At 42.6% G+C, this 17,517-nt stretch overlaps 1 protein-coding gene across 5 annotated transcripts in view; it reads left to right on the plus strand.

The window, feature by feature from the left end:
- The window catches only part of TMTC3 (transmembrane O-mannosyltransferase targeting cadherins 3), a 60,330-nt gene that overhangs the window by 29,177 nt on the left and 13,636 nt on the right, over positions 1-17,517 (plus strand). For all 5 annotated transcript variants that reach the window (XM_090042647.1, XM_090042651.1, XM_090042648.1 and 2 more), the window contains 3 exons: positions 1,594-1,766; positions 3,309-3,561; positions 15,991-16,139. In XM_090042647.1, coding sequence (XP_089898773.1) covers positions 1,594-1,766; positions 3,309-3,561; positions 15,991-16,139 — 575 coding nt within the window. The remainder of the gene's footprint in view (positions 1-1,593; positions 1,767-3,308; positions 3,562-15,990; positions 16,140-17,517) is intronic.

A 17,517-nucleotide genomic window follows, 5' to 3' on the forward strand; every position in this document is an offset into this window, starting at 1 on the left:
GAAACTTCTTCCTCATGGGAGGACTGGGGCAGGCCTGCATTAGGGATGGGCAAGTGACGGCACTGGGAAGGGGGGCTATGGGGTGGGCTACAGCCACCCCAGAATTCATGATAGTGCTGCCCCAGTGCCGCCCAATGCTGCTCCAAGCCCACAGTGGGTAGACTGGCCTTGCCCCATGCACAAATCTGGGGGGGCACATGCCCCACATGCCTCCCCCAGGTGTGTGCACAATGGCAGAACTACCCCCTTCCCACCCTCCCTGTGCCTCCTGGATGAGCCACCCATGGCTCTGTCCCTGCCCCACTCCCTCCCTCAACTTGGGGCTTGATCTGCACCCCCAGGCCCCTCCCCTCATCTACCCCACTTTCCTCCCCCCCCCCCCCCCCGACTTACCTCCTGGACACTGCTCTCCAAGCTGCTGGGCTGCATATCACCTATTGGATCGGTATCAGCTGATATGGCTGGTTAATAATCAGCAAACAGTATTGGCCAAAAAATATATTTTTTTATCTGTTCACCCCTTGTAAAAAGTACTATACCAAACCAGCAATGGCATAATAAAATACAAATAATATATTCAAAGATGACTGCAAAAATTTACATTGTGAACCTACTTTTTTGCTTGTGTTTTTCAAAGAGGATATACTAAATTTGTCACAGAAGTACTGAATATACATGCAACTCTTCTGTTCACATTAATTTGTTGTGCAAACGTATTTGCCCAAAGCCATTAGTTTTTTATGTAAAAAAGTGTATACTAAACTGTACTTGCATTGAATTGTATGCATGCAGTTACATTTAGTGAAAATGTAATTATATGTTGAACTGTATAAGCCCTTGAATTACACCTAAAGAAATCTGGCTATTGCTTGAAAACAAATGAGTACTAGTAACCCTGATGAAAATGTATTCCATAGAGAGAAGAGATAACAGTTGCAATGAAAATAGCCTGAGTGTTAAAATAGAAAAATTGAGGCCATAAAAAATTGTATTTGATTAAATAGTGTGTTTGTGTTATTTGACACTGCCTTAACACAAATGTGTGAGAGGCAGAATTAAGGTTGATGTTTCTTGGGTGGTTTTGCTGTTGTTGGAGTTTTTTTGAGTTTGACAGTTAGAAAAATAATGTTTCAGAACTACAAGGCTTCTTTCTTTAAGGCATGCAATTAAATCCAATTATCTGAAAGTAACTAGTATCATAAAATAGCCTGTCCCATACACTTTTTTTTTCAATGAACTTTTCATACTTCACTAAGTTACTCTGAGAGGGATAGAAATTTCAAGCCGTACAAAAAAGTCTCAGCAGTTTTCCTTGGAACCAAAAGAAAGTATATGTTATCCCTTTTGTTTAAGAACCGCTGAAATATTTTTGTTCTTCTGGATTCATTAAAACCATAACCTTTCCCCAGAGATTAAGTGTGTGAGGAAAGCTTTTTCATGGAATGAAAAATAAAAAACTTCTGTTCAAAGTATGAAAGCTTCAGAAGCTTACTGAAAACACTTGGTCAGCTTTAATAGCGGGTCTTGGTAAAGCATAGTGAATTAATAAACGAGAGCATTGTCTAATAACATAAAACATGTTCTTTTTTCCAGTATACCTTTCCAATGCTGTTGGATACTGCTGTACAGATTCTTCGAGGGAAAGGCAGTATTCCTTATTCAATGCTCCAAACACTGCTAAAACTTATTGTTCTGATGTTCAGTACTCTGCTTCTTGTTGTAATCAGAGTCCAGGTCATTCAGTCTCAACTTCCAGTATTTACCAGGTAAAAATGCTAGGAAACCGTGTCTTAGCTTGATGTAGCAGAATTTGTAACTAATGACTTCACTAAGCTGCACTTTAAAATAGCTTAAAAGAATACCTATCTTGGAACTCCTATAGAATATTATAATTATCTGTGACAATTAACTACTTTGTTATAGCAGTAATTGCAGTTAAACTCCTGTATATTTATTTATATATGCAATTTTATATATGCTGCCTTTCCCAACAAAGACTCGGGGTGGTTTCCAATAAGGAAAAAAGAAGAACATAAAAAGGATAACTAACATAAATACTATTTTGTGGCATTTGTGAAGTCATGGAATAAAACTTCTGTTTAGGCAAGTTTTTTGTGGTATCTTTTATTGGGCTACCTGTATAGTTGGGAGAGCTGTTTGACAACTTTTCAAGCATCAAAAAGTAATTTCTAGTTATTAGTCTATTCAGCTAGACAGTGAGGAAAGGAGCAGTTTTCTGAAGCATTTGCACCGTAGATCTTGTGCATGAGTAATTTAGTTTTTAAAGTTGAAGTCTCTCAGGTCTATTACCCAAATCCATTTATCATCTTCACATATTGGTATCTTGCTTCTACATATGAAATACCTGAAAAAAATGGAAATTGTTCTATGCTTGGATAAGACAAAAACAAGTTTTTTAAGAGAACATATCACCATATTTACCCAAATATAAGATGAACCTGAATATAAGACCCCTCCCCCCGCCGTAATTTAGATTCTGCACACAGAATATTTACAAATTTATGACAGTTTTCCTTGTATAGAATCTAATTGTTGGATGATCATCTTATATTTTTCCTTCCAGGTGGTGAGGGGAGAGGTGATGAGGGGAGCAGTAATGGGGCAGGTAGTGGGTGGGAAGCAGTAGGGGGGCACCTGGTAGGGCAAGCAGGCAGGGGGTTATGGGGCAAGCATGAATTTGGTAGGACCCTAGGTATAGCCTGCATTTTATAATTAACTATGTAACCATAAACATAAACTATACCACAGCAAGTTAATGTTGCTGCATAAAAACATGATAGCCTGTAATATTTGATCTTGCACAGAATTTTATTCTGTTAAAGGTTTCCCACCCCACCCTGGCAATTTTAGTCCATATGCTAACTTTTCAGTCGGAGTGTAGGAATACAGTATTTCCTTGCATACCACACCTTGTTTATAGGAAGGCAGAATGGTGGGAGGGAGGGACATTTTGTGGGATTTCTGTTCTCCCACAAACCTAAGCTAATTATGTAGCAAGCCATGTCCCCTGAATAAATTCTGAAGCATTTATTTTGAGGCCTGCTTTATTTCATACTCTCTGCTAGTGACCAGAAGGGACTTACATGCATATAACAACTTCAGCCACTTCCTCTTTCCCTAACCATGTGCTTTTATAAATAGAGTAAAGATGAGAGAAACTGTAGAAGCTACTAAGTTGCCTTCTTCCTGAAGCGGTCTGCTCTGCTGTAAAAGTAACTGCTCTGAAAGATGCTAGGCCATAACCCTTTTTTTTTTTTAAATGGAAGGTCATTCGTTTCTCTTTTTAGGTTTGATAATCCAGCTGCTGTAAGTCCATCTCCTGCAAGGCAGCTGACTTTCAACTACCTCCTTCCTGTAAATGCTTGGCTGCTGCTTAATCCCTCAGAACTGTGCTGTGACTGGACAATGGGTACAATTCCACTTGTAGAGTCGTTGTTGGATATACGGAATATTGCCACTATTATGTTCTTCTGCTTTTTGGGATCTTTGGTTTTCTTCAGTCTACGATATCCTGGGGACTCGTCCAAGACTGTATTGATGGTAAGAGTGATTCAGGATATGACAGTAAAGTGGCCTAATATACTGTGCTAATACATATTTAATTCTGCTATAGCCAGGTGAGACAGATGCTTGTCTCTGTGGGTTAAGACTAGGGGCTCAGCAAAGAAGACAAACAGGAAAGCTTTTTAGTTTCAGCATTTATCATGCATTTTGGTATTAAAAACAATGAAAATGAATCAGGCATGAAAGAAGCTGGACAGCAATTGAGTGGGGAGAAAAAGATAGGTGGAGGGAATTAGTGATACTCAGACTATGTTATTTATGGTGCTTCTCAGGTATTCAGAAATCAAAGTGGATTAGTTTAGGATTTCAGCGGTGCTTGGTAATATGCGGCTGTGTGAACACTAGGACGAATGAAAGGTGTTTGGCTCTACAGCATATTTAAAATACTCAAATACAGCAGCTGCCTTCCAAGTATTGACTGCAGGTTTTCCTTATTTGTATGCAAGTTGGTGGGTTTAGTGAAATAAGAAGAATCTTAAATCAAGATGATGTCTTTTATTATCTTTTGAAGAGATTAATTCTGGAGAAAATATGATGATAGCTTTAAAAAAGAGAGTTTTGTTATAAAAGCAAAGATGCCTATTTACATGATATTTGAGAGAGAATCATGAAAATGTAGTATCCCATACCATGCCAATTAGATTTAATCCTTTTTTGGTTTTGAAAAGAAAAATGTTGGCCCCTATCCTTGTAAGAACTTGCCATGAGAGCCCCCCCTCCCCCCTGGTATTGGTTTCCTTTTACTAAATCTGTTCTGTGATTATGTTGTAGTGTTTTGCTAAAAACTTAGAAATTTCTGGAGGTTTTGCACATGCAAGAGAACATACATGCATGTCTCCTAGTTAGCCAAAATAATACTGTTTTACTGTTAATCCTGTACTTAATCATGATAATTGAAAAGGTAGATTATGCAACTTTGAGAAGGTATGTGAGTAGAGGGGTGATCACTGCATAGAATTTCTCTCTCAGTTTTCTTCACTAAGCAACTGACTCTTGAGAGACGTAAAGCTATTATTATTAACTAAATTATTTTGATAGTCCATTTAAAAACTTTTTATAAATTCATTACAAAATTAGTGGAAATGAGATGGCAATGCAGACATATTGGCTTTAACTGGACTTTGAGAACTGTGTGCGAGTAATAGAAACCTAGGTAGATATTTTAAATACTACATTTGAAAAAGTGCTATAGCTAAGGACAAGATGTTTTTGTATTTTGGCCACTGAAGTGTTTCTGCTTACTGCTATCTCCAGAAAATATATTGCTATTGATATATTTGTGAACCGTTCAAAAACATAATGCTCTATGCAGCTGTTCACTGGTATTAAGAAACACTCAACCTTTGTTAGCAAAGGAGTCCTTAGGGTAAACATAATTTCCAATATACTTAGTTTAGTAATAACTTTTCTTAATGAGGTTTCTTTAATTTCTAGTGTTTTAAAATGGCTTCTGTTACAAACATCTGTTTTTAAAACAGAATATTATTCATAAACTTGCCTGTTTTTGTTTTTGTTTTTAAATCCTTTTATGTAGTTGAGACAGTGATTCTTCTGGCATAAAATCTAAGTGCCTGGAGGCCAATTTCCCAGGAAATGACAAATGTTCTATTAGGAATATTTATCTTCTAAATACAGTAACATGAGAACAAGACTGTGGATCAGAAACTGCTTCTAAGTAATCATTTTCAGTGAGTTCCATGTAGGTTGGAAGGAGATGGCTCTACTAATATAAAGAAATATGGGCTTCTGTAACTCTGTCCTGATTTTCATTCTCAAACTGTCCTCAAGATAATTGCAGCCATTCACCTTTTCCCTCCTAGTTGGCTATTCTTTTAACAAAAGTTGTGCAACAAGCATTAACCATGATCCAATCTTTGTCAAAGAATCCTAAATTTAATTGATACAAATATTTACTACTTTAAATAAGTACAGTTTATAGTACTGTTATCATGCCAATCATGTGGTAAAACAACTTTTACCAGTCAGAGTAAATGAATGGGTAAATTCTGGTTATCTACATGCACGTAAACAACATAGTTTAAACTAAGTCATAAAGTAAGCCCTATCTTGGTAAGTGAAACAATATTTTTCTAAAGTACTATACTAAAACCAAATTCTGAGATTTATTTTCATGGGTTTTGAAAGGCAGAGCTTCCCATGACTTGTTTAGTATTCTGGAGTTGAGAGCTCCTTTCTTTACTTACATTTTGCTGATTTAACCCATCACAGTGTAGACCTAGCTTCTTTAGTATAAGAGAGCTTATAATGACATAAGTTATTCTGAGTTAACAAAGCAAAATACATTATACCAGTAAAATGCCATGTGGCAGTATAATTGTCAGCACGCCAGGGCCTTGCCTAAACTACAAAGGTTTATTAGTATGTTCTTTGGCAATCCTTCACAGCTGAGGATGATGGTCTTCCATAATTATCTTATTTGTGGGCCTAAAGATGGCTGACAAGGCCAATCAGGGATCGACAGACTCAGCTGCAACTGGGGCATGTTTCTGTGTGGGGTGTGTGGCTCCAGATTTTTTATTCAGTCCACAACATGCTGTTTCTCCCATTCCTGCTTTTTTATCTCCCATTTGTCATCATACAGTTTTGAAGTACTGAGATCTTTGCAGCAGACTCTTCCTCTATTTGGGGTGGTCCTGGAACAGGGGTGGACCTGTGGGCTGAATCTGGCCTGCAAGGCCATTCTATCTGGCCCCTGGGGCCCCTAAAAAATTTAGAAAATTAATATTCAGCTGTCTTTGGTTCCTGTCAAAAATGACAGGAACCAGGGGCAGTAGGACCCCAGGGAAGCCCAACAAACTCCTGCAACAGCAGGGCCTGCCGGGCCCCAGCCCCCGCCCCAGCCAGAAGCCCCAGCAGGGACCTTGTGGCTGCGCTGTGCTGGAAACTCGGGTAAGAGGGGAGGCGGGAAGGGGAGGGGAGGACCCTGGGCAGGGAAGGAGCCCGGGGAAAAGCAGCCCCACCCCGTGGCTGGCACTCCCTGGTGCAGCTGCTTGCAGCCTGTGCAGGGCTGTCCTGAACAGGCACATGCAGCCCCAGGCATGCTGTGAGCAGCTGCAGCCCAGGGCACCGGCCACAGGCTACTTTTCCTGTGCTCAGCACCAACTTGTAACGTGCCCCCACTGCCAGCCTGGGTCCCACGCTGGCTCCGGGCTTGCCTGTCAGGGCTGCGTCATGGTGGCAGCATCTGCAGCCCCCTCTGCTTGCTGCGCCGGAAAAGAGCAGGAAGGAAGTGGCCTCCAGAGGAGTCAGGAGAGCACAGAGTTAGCTTCAGGTGCCCACCCCTTGGTTCAGCTATAGAGAAATTTCCATGATTCTGACTACCTTGCATGAAAGTTCTCTTACCTTTATATACTGAATTAATTATGAAGTGTATGTGTGTGCACTGATATACAAGTCTGGTGCCACAAAAAGAAAAGCAGAAAGAAGATGCACAGGAGAAGCAGGGAAAAATAAACTTCAGAATGCTTTGGAAGAAAACCAGTTTTGGGCAGTAGGCCACTTCCAAGGAATAGTGAATCAGGCATACCTCATGTAAATTTATTTAAGTAAAGTAGAAAATCGGAAGCCTTTTGAATCTGAAAGATGGATGGTAGTTCTAACGTAGGTGATGTGCATCTTGAGAATGATGAGAACTATTTTGTGTTCCTTAATTGTTTGTTGCATTTCATGTTCACCTTTTGGCCCCGGATGCAACAACTCGGGTGTTCTACCAAACTTGGCCAAATCAGTCAGATGGACTGTAAATACAACTGACACCAGCTGTGTAAACGAATTCCTGAATTTGAAAAAAATGTATACAAAAAAAAAAAAATTATTTGAAATGCATGATGATTAATGGATGATTAAACCTTTCACTCATTGTTTGAGAACTTTTGCATGTGGGGAAATGTAAAAGAAAATACTAAAACATATATATTTTAGGTGTTGTTTTGTTTTTTGCAGAACAAGGCTATTTTTCTCTGGTAGAAGTTTCAAGTTTGTTGATAAATCCAGTGGCAGTATTATTTAGTTGTTACCCAAGTATGATCTGATTTGGTTGACCATGTCAAAAGGTAACAGCATCAGAGAGCTCAGAGCAAAACTGGATGTATTAAGCAATGCGCAGAACAAGTCATGAAAACCAATCCTTGAGGAGGTTAAAGAGTCTGAATATTTTTTCAATAATTTCCAGTGCCACACCAGATACAAACAAAATGCAGAACAAAGAGTGCTGTTGTCAGACATTTATCATGCTTACCTGTTTCCAAGACGACTTGAATTTAAAATGACCCTCCCCAACAATTGGATTCTATACATGGGAAATCTGTAAATGTGTTATAATTTTCCACTATGTATAGAATCTAATTAGTGGGAGGTTGTCTTAAATTTGTCCCCTGCTCCTACACCACTGTGAGGTATAAAGCTGCAGTGGGAAGAGAGTTGCCAGAATGCCACCCCTCGCCCCTCCTCCAGTACCAATGTTTGCCCCTCCAACCTGTGTCTACCCCACTGCCACTTGTCTCCTCCTGCCTATGCCTATCCTCCTGCCACCTGCCCCTGTGCTACCTGACCCTGTGGCCCCCTCCCACACACCTGTACCTGACCTATGCTGCTTTTCCTGTGCTCAGCACAGACTTGTAACCTCATGCCTATGCCTGCTGCCATTCCTAGCTGCTCCCTACCCCTTGCTGATTGCCTGCCACTTACCTTCTGCTGCTCTGCTCAGATTTGCTCCAGGGTAGACGGGGGCAGTAATCCTGGCCTAGCCCTGCCCAGCCAGGCAGCTGGAGTTGTGGGCTGGACTGGGCTCAGCTGGTGGGGACAGAAACAGAGCAGAAGGTAAGTGAAGAATGAGAAAGGACATGAGGAGATGGTGCCCTGGGCAGGAAACAGGCTGTGCAGTCTTCCCACACAGACTTCCCAGTGTTGCTCCTCCCTCTCCATGACATGGTCTCCCCCATGTTTTCCTACCATAGATACCTTTCATAGGCACTAGGGCTAGAAGAGACTTCACAGCATCATTAGATGCAGCCCCCTGCCCAAGAAGGAAGACAGCTGGGGTCAGATGACCCCAGCAAAATAAGCATCCATGTGTTTCTTAAAGGTATCCAGAGTAGGTGCTTGCACCATTGCTGGAGGGAGTCTATTCCAAACTGGAGACTCAGACGGTAAAGAAGTTTTTCCTTGTGTCCATTCCAGTTCTTGTACTTCCAGAAGGCTTTTGACACTGTCTCTTACCCTGTTCTCATTAAGAAACTGGGGGGCTGTGGTATAGACACCCACACAGTCAAATGGGTCGCCAACTGGCTGGAGGGCCGCACCCAGAGGGTGGTAGTGGATGGGTCCTTCTCAACCTGGAAGGACGTGGGCAGTGGGGCTCCACAGGGCTCTGTCCTCAGGCCCACACTGTTCAACATCTTCATCAGTGATTTGGATGAGGGGGTAAAAAGCACCCTGTTCAAATTTGCTGATGACACTAAGATGTGGGGGGATGTGGGCACACTGGAAGGATGCAACAGGCTACAATCAGACCTAGACAGGTTACAAGGGTGGACGGATGAGAATAGGATGGGTTTCAACACAGACAAGTGCAAGTTGATGCACCTCGGGAGAAGCAACCGGCACCATACCTACAGGTTAGGGAACTCCCCTCTTGTCAGCACGGAGGCAGAAAAGGATCTTGGGGTCATCATTGACTCCAAGATGAACATGGGCCGGCAGTGTGGGGAGGCAGGAAGGCCAACCGCACCTTGTCATGCATCCACAGATGCATCTCGAGCAGGTCCAAAGAGGTGATCCTCCCCCTCTATGCAGCACTGGTCAGGCCGCAGTTGGAGTACTGCATCCAGTTCTGGGCGCCACACTTCAAGCGGGATGTCGACAGCATGGAGAGGGTCCAGAGGAGGGCCACTCGTATGATCAGGAGACAACAGGGCAGGCCCTATGAGGAGAGGCTACAGGACCTGAACCTGTTCAGCCTCCAAAAGACAAGACTGAGGGGGGATCTTGTGGCCTGTTATAAACTAGTCAGGGGGGATCAGCAGGCATTGGGGGAGTCACTGTTCCCCCGAGCACTGCCAGGAGTGACCAGGAATAATGGTCACAAGCTGGCAGAGGGTAGTTTTAGGTTAGATATCAGGAGGCGCTACTTCACAGTCAGGGTGGCTAGGGTCTGGAACCAACTTCCAAGTGAGGTGGTGCAGGCTCCTACCCTGGGGGTTTTTAAGAGGAGGTAAGATGAACATCTCACTGGGGTCGTTTGACCCCAGTATTCTTTCCTGCCATGGCAGGGGGTCGGACTAGATGATCTGCTCAGGTCCCTTCCGACCCTAGAAACTATGAAACTATGAAAATGGTCTCCTAGTAGTTTGGGCCATTATATCTTCCCTTGGAGTGCCCTAGTGAACAGATGTTCTGTCAGTTCCTAATGCGCACCCCTTATATACTTATAGGCTGCCACCAAGTCATCCCTGAACCTTCCCTTCTCCAGGCTGAACGATCCCATGCTTCTCGGCGTCTCCTCATAAGGCCTGCTCTCTTGACCTGTAATCATGCGTGTGGCTGTTCTCCTGGACTCTCAAGCTTTTCCACATTCTTTCTAAAGTGTGCAGCCCAGAATTGGATGCAGTACTCCAGCTGCGGCCTCACCAAGGCCAAGTAAAGCAAGAGGATAACTTCTTGGGTCTTGCATGAGATGCATCAGTAGATACAAGCCAGATTTTTATTTGATTTGCCAGCTGCAGCATCTCATTGGTAGTTCATGTTCATCCCCGAGTCTCTTTTGGTCATGGTGTTAGTGAGTATAGAACTGCTAAGCCTATAAGTATGATGTCAGTTTTTTTCTCCCAAGGAAGAGCACATTGTATTTCTCTGTTGAATGTCCTCAAGTTTTGATCTGCCAACGCCTGTCCAGGTCAGCCTGAATTGCCAGCCTGTCCTCTAGTGTGACCACACTTGCCCATAATTTGGTGTCGTCCATGAACTTAGGCAGTCTGCTTCTGACACCTCAGTCTGGATCATTTATGAATATATTAAAGAGTACTGGTCTGAGTACTGAGCCATGTGCCATGTTGACTCTGTTTCATCGACTGTCACTCTGGGTCCAACTGCGGAGCCAGTTCCCCAGCCATCAGACCATAAATTTGTCAAGGCTGCAGTTCCCCAATTTTACCATGAGGACATTGTGGGAGATGAAGTTAAAGGCTTTTCTGAAATATAAATATATGACATCAACCTCTTCTCCTTCGTCCAGGTGATGTATTACCTGGTCATAGAAGGAAATGATGTTGGTCAGGCAAGACCTACCTGCAGCAGAGCCACATTGACTATCTCTTAGAACATTGTCTTCTGTTAGCATGCTGTTGATGGTTTCTTTGATTTCCACCCCCCACCTTCCAAGAGCTTTCCAGGGATTGAGGTCAAACTGATTGGCCTGTAATTCCCTGCATCTTCCTTCCTTCCTTTCTTGAAGATAGGCACTACATTTGGCCCTCTTTCAATCTTCAGGAACCTTTCTCAAGCACCGTGAGTTCTCAAATATCCTTGCCATTGGTTGTGCTGTGATGTCAACCAACTCTTTTAGCACTGTTGAGTGCGTTCCATCTGGGCCAGCTGACTTGCAGACATCCAGCCTCTCGAGCTGTTCCCTCACAATATCTTTGCCAGTTATAGGCATATGATCATCCTTACCCTGGTATTCCTGCATCCTGTCAGGCAGAGCAATCCCCTTGGGCGGGTAGAAAAGCAACGCAAAGTAATTGTTGAGGAGATTAGCTTTTTCCTGGGTGTCAGTTGTCAGCTGCCCCATTTTTGGCTTAGCAAGGGTCCAATGTTGCCCTTGGTTTTTTTTGTTCCAACTTCCAATCTATTTGAAGAAGGACCTTTTGCTGTCCTTGATTCCCGTAGCCAGTTTGAGTTTGGTTTCAGCCTTGGCTTTTCTGCTCCGCTCCCTACGGGTGTGGGTCAGTGCTGCATAATCCTCCTTAGTGGTGGTTCCCCACTTCCATCCCCTATAATTTTCTCTTTCCAGATTCAGGAGGTCCATGAGTTGCCCTACTGAGCCAAGGGGGTCTCTCAGCCCTTTTGCTATCTTTCCTATGGGCTGGAATGAACTTCCCTTGTGCTTTTAGGATCACGTCCTTAAGGAGCAGCCACTCATATTGGACTCCTCTCTCTGTAAGATCATGGTCTCTTAGGGGCTGAACAACCAACTTCCTGAGCTTGTGAAATTTAGCTTCCCTAAAGTCAAGGATTTCTGCTTTTCTGACTGATTTCCCAGGTTTGTGATGGATCGAGAAAGTGATCAACTTATGGTCACTGTCACCAAGCTTCCCTTTGATCCTCAGGTCACTAACCACATCATCCCCTTTGGCCAGTACCAGACCCAGAAGTGCCTTACCTCTTGTCAGCCAATAGACCTCTTGAGTCAAACAGAGCTCATCAATACAAGTGAAGCAGCTTCGCAACTGATCAGATTTGGCTAATGCTTTTCCCATGAGATATCAAGGTGATTGGAGTCACCCATGACAACCATACTTCATGAGTGTGCAGCCTCTGCCAGTTCCCTAGTGAATTTGTGGTCAAGCTCTTTCTCCTGGTTAGGAGGTCTGTAATATACTTCTAGGGTTATATCCCTTTCACCACATTCTCCCGTTTCTAACCCACAGGGTCTCAAGTCACCCTCCGTGGGTGCCAATCTCCTCTTGTAGGGAAGCGTACTGCTCCTTCAGAGAGAGAGCTACAACCCTGCCCTTCCTTGCAACATGATCCCTCCTGTACAAGGTATAACCAACAATACCTGTGGTCCAGTCACAGGAGGAGTCCCAACAGGTCTATGTTACCTCTATGAGATCATATTCATTTTTGCTTAGCAGAAGGACCAGTTCCTCCTGTTTATTCCCCACGCTCCTCGCATTTGTATACAGGCAGCCAAGTCTGCCATCAGAAGCCCTAGGCTTTCCTGTCCTCTTAGAGTCCTGTCCTTGGACTGGGGTAGGAGTGAGTTCCTTTCTGTTACCTGACCTGTTGATTCTGTGGTTGTCACTTCCAGGGCCTGCACTAGTGATCATCCATGCATCCCACCATAAGCCCTCTCTCCCCCACCACGTGAACCACCCTGGCTTGGGGCAAGTAACTCTGGATTTGAGTCCAAGCACAGGGCCAAACCTAGAGGTGAGCTGCTACCTGTCCCAGGTCAGTACTCAAATCTGAGACATGACTTTATTTTTTATTTTGTTGTTTGGATTTGGGAAACCACATCTTGAATTCAGGTAAATACGGTGGGATGGGTGTGGGTATCTGTGTATACACAGGCATTTAAGAGACTTTACCAAGATTCATAGATTGTAGAGTCAAAAAGGACCACAAAGGATCATCGTGTCTGAACCCCTTCCCCTGGCAGGAAAGAGGACTGTGGTCAGATGACCACAGCCAAGTAACTGTCTAGCCTCCTGTTGAAGACCTCCAAGTTAGGTGATAGTACCACCTCTCTTGGAAGCCCATGCCAGATTCTGGCCACCCTTACTGTAAATTATTTCTTCCTAATGTCTAACTTGAAGCTACTCTCCACTAGTTTGCACCCATTATTCCTATCTGCTCCTAGGGGTACTCTGTTAAATAGCGCATCTCCAATTCCCTGTTGTCCTCCCTTGATAAAGTTATAGGCGGCTACAAGGTCTCCCCTCAGACATCTCTTGTGAAGCCTGAAGAGATCCAGATCCCTCAACCTCCCCTTGTAGGATCTTTCACGGAGGCCACTAATCATGCGAGTGGCCCTCCTGGACCCTCTCCAGATTCTCCATGTCCCTCTTGATGTGTGGTGCCCAAAACTGGGCACAATATTCCAACTGCAGCCTGACTAGTGCCACATAAAGGGCACCTCCCTCAATATGCTAGTCACGCATCTGCTAATGCACAGCAAGGTGCAACTGGCCTTGTTACATTGCCAGTTCATGTTCATCTTGGAGCCAGCTATGACTCCAAGATCCCTCTGAGCTGCTGAGGAGGTCATCCCTCAACCTGTAGGTGTGCTGGGGATTCCTCCTCCCTGGGTGGGGTACCTTACATTTATCTTTGTTGAATTGCATCCTATTTCAAAATGTGTCTTGAAGGTGTTCAAAGTAGGTGTGTGAACCACCTCTGGTGGCAGTCTATTCCAAACCTTGGGGGCTCAGATGGTAAAGAAGTTCTTCCTTATGTCTAGCCTGAATCGGTCGCAGCAGAGTTTGTGACCATTTGATCTTGTTATCTTTTGGGGCGCTCCGGTGAACACCGTTCCCCCAGATCCTGATGAGCACCCCTGATAAACTTACAGGTGGCCACCAGATCACCCCTGAGCCTGCGCTTTTCTAAGCTGAAGAGTCCCATGGCTCTCAGCCTCTCATCATAAGGTCTGTTTTCCTGACCTCTGATCATGCACGTGGCTCTCCTTTGCACTCTCTTAACTTTCTCTACATCCTTTTTGAATTATGGAGCCCAAAACTGGACACATTACTCCAGCTCGACACCAAGGCTGAGTACAACGGGAGAATGACATCCCAGGATTTGCTTGAGAAGCATCTATAGATGCCAAGCCCCCACAGCCCACTGTCATAACAGGCTGTGCGGGGCCCGTTTCCCTGTCCCACAGGGCCCGCGCGAAGGGCGGTGATGCTCTGGGAAGGGCAGAGGGACACCCCAGAAATGGTGGCCCAGGACGCTCTATTAACCGGCATATTTTGTTGTCCGGCATCATGCCAAATAACAGAGCTTTTACTGTACTTAGTGTATTGTTTGTGTCCATCCTTTTGCGAAGAACCTGAAAGGTTCCAAGTGGCATTGACCAAGTCATGTGAATTCAACTGGACTACCAAACCAAAAGTGATACTGCTGGACTAGTAAAATACATGCCAAAATTTAAACATTCTGTTTCCCTCAGTTTGGTTGAAAATTTGAATTCCTTTTCATGAACACAATATAATATTCCAACAAATGCCATATTTGATGTTGAGGAAGACAACCTGGAGGGTTTCTTATTAAAATGACCCAATTGTAAGAGAGAAGGAATCAAATTCATGATGAATGTGAGCATATTGCTGCAATTTTGTCACATGTTCCAAGGGCAACACATTCCTTTTAAACACAGATGCAGATGAACAAGACATGCCTGAGGCGGTAAAGGGCTAACTTTGGAACATTTTCTTCTCCATCGTTGACTCTTCCAATTTGCTGCATTCAGGTGTATCTGCCAAAATTTTTAACTTTTATGAATCTTCCTTGTCAAGAATGGTGTTGATCTTAGTGATGTTCTGAATTTCTATTCTAGTGATGTTCTTGCTGGTGAGAAGGAAGGTAAATTAATATTTCTTAAATACATTTACACAAAGAATATTGGTCCCAAAATAATGATACCATTTATTGAGAAGACTGTATGAAACTTTTCTGCAGAAACTTCCCGAATCTGGTTGTTGTATTTTTTATATTTTGCTACGTACCGGCCTCTGTGCCTAAGGCAAATAGATCATTTAGTGTACTCAGAGGTCTTGGGAGTCACCACTGTGTACCAAGTGTCAATCAAGAGTTAAGGATCTAGGAATTCTTGCATTTAAAAGTGATCTTGTCAGATCAGTCAGTTGCAGTGACATCCCTGGCTTCTTTGCAGCAGACAAGAAAATCACCATTAAGTTGCAAGTTTAAAAAAAAAAATTGTTGAATTGTATCTACCTAGTTGCTTTACTGTATTCCTTCATGTCATAATGTGGCTGACAGTGCTGTCTTTGCTTATATTTAGTACGTGTACTTCTTAGTTTCGTATTTACCATCTCTCTGCTTGTCAATTAACTGAATTCGTAAGTTTTACATACGTTTCTAGGGATTGTACCTCTACTTTGTTTATGCATGTTACATGCAATTATTTTACTTGATATATTTTAATGTTTAATGAGAAAATTCTCATAATTGGGGGAAGAGGGCAATTTAAGAGCTTGATGCAATTGTAGCGCCCGCCTTTTCCTTTCATAGGACCTATACCCATGTGCATCCAGTGTATATATTTTACTAATCTTTTTACAGTAATAGAATTATGAATACCAAAATCCTATATGAAACTATTCATTAGTATTTCATATTATATGTAGTAAACTGAGGTTCAATAATATTAATGTTTGGCCAGGTTTTCCTCATTAATTGTGTAGGCATTCAGATAAATAAGCATCCTTGATAAGTTTATTAAGTAATGAATTCGATTTGTAAATTAAAAAAATTCTTCCTACATGAGCACTACATTTGTGGTGTCAAAATATTAATTTGAGATACAGTAGCTATACTTTTTAATGAGGTATTTCAAATTTATCTGACAGTTTAGTGGGCAGTTGCAATTAGTAACTATGTAGTCTTGGTTATTAAGATGTCTCTTCTTTTTTTGTCTAGGCACTCTGCTTAATAGTGTTGCCATTCATTCCTGCATCAAACCTTTTCTTTCCTGTTGGATTTGTAGTAGCAGAACGAGTACTGTATGTTCCTAGCATGGGATTCTGCATTTTAGTAGCGCATGGGTGGAAGAGACTGTCAAGTAAAAGGTATGTGAAAATTTGAGGTTTAGAACTTATGAAATGTAGCATAACTAGCTAATTTTGATGTAAAGTGCTGCATAAATATGTATTATGAAATAAAGTTAATTGCACGTTAGCCCAATAGTTTTCCCAAGTTTTTAACTGCCTTAGTATGTTACAGCTTTTGAGTAGGGAGTGCACTGTGTGGTACTTTGATGGTATAAGCAAATGTCCACTCCAGACTATTGTTCTGCATCTTCAGTGTCATTTCTTTAAAAATGTGGCGTATTTATGTTGCTCACAGAAGGGAATCTGCTGCCTGGTTTTAATTAACAGAGTCCCACCTGCCAAATTAACCCTTCTTCCCACCTGCACATCAGTAACTTTATGAAATGGAACTGTTCAGGTAACCTGAATGAACAAGAACTTTATTAGTATAAAAAGTTAGGAGAACAAACTGGGGGCGGGGGGAAGAATACAAGGTAAAAGCTTTCTTGCTAAGTTTCTTTCCTCTGCTGCCTTATTTTTGGTCACACAGTGAACCACAGTCTTAGTTATTTTTCTTGTTCCCAGTATAAGCGTTTATGGATTTAACTTGTATGACCTAGGGAAACAGCGGAACATTTGAGAGATTTCTTTGTTTTGTGACCCTAGTGACCCAAATGAAGCTAGTTTTTCTCTGGTCCTTAAAGTGTGAGTTAAGGAAGGTTTAAGACTAGCTTCAGTTGATTAAGATTGCATTTCTTAGATTCTTATTGCCACCTTAAACATCAGTTGGTGCTGAACTGTAAGTTACTCCTTTTCCCTGTTTAACACGTGGATGTGTTTTACATCAGCCAAATTTTAAAAAAATTGCCATGCTTTGTTCTTTGTGTTGATGTCAGAGAATTCCAGAAAATTTGTTTTTGCTCTAAGCATAAAATTAAGTTACACAACTCACTTCCTATGCTTAATATGCAGTTTGTATGTAATAATAAATATCTGTAATTTTGTAAGCATCTTTTGATGCTTTGTTTTTGCTTTGTTTAGGAACCAAGGCCTCCGTACCCATAACAGGTATCAGCTCAGTTAACTGGTTAATTGTGCAATTACCTTGAAACTAGCTATACCTGCAAAGTAATAATTACACAAGAAAAAGCTTCAACCAGCTAAGAAGTTAGACATCAAAAATATGTACTAACTATATAGCTGGTTGCTATCGAGCTTTAGTTTGTTTATATAGCAGGGTCTCCTCTGTGGCCAGTCAGCTTGATGGGGTGGGGGGGGGGGCGCTTCCAGCTATACAAGTGCAACTCCCAAGCCCTTGGGTTTGGAGCTGGGGACCACAGCTGCCCAAGGGTATGTAAAACCCCTAGGCCCACATGGGGCTCTTGGTTCTGACTGCACTTCACCCACAGTGGGACTG

Source organism: Crocodylus siamensis, chromosome 4 (assembly GCF_052110815.1).
Source record: "Crocodylus siamensis isolate JL-2025a chromosome 4, ASM5211081v1, whole genome shotgun sequence".
NCBI classification, from domain to species: Eukaryota; Metazoa; Chordata; order Crocodylia; family Crocodylidae; genus Crocodylus; species Crocodylus siamensis.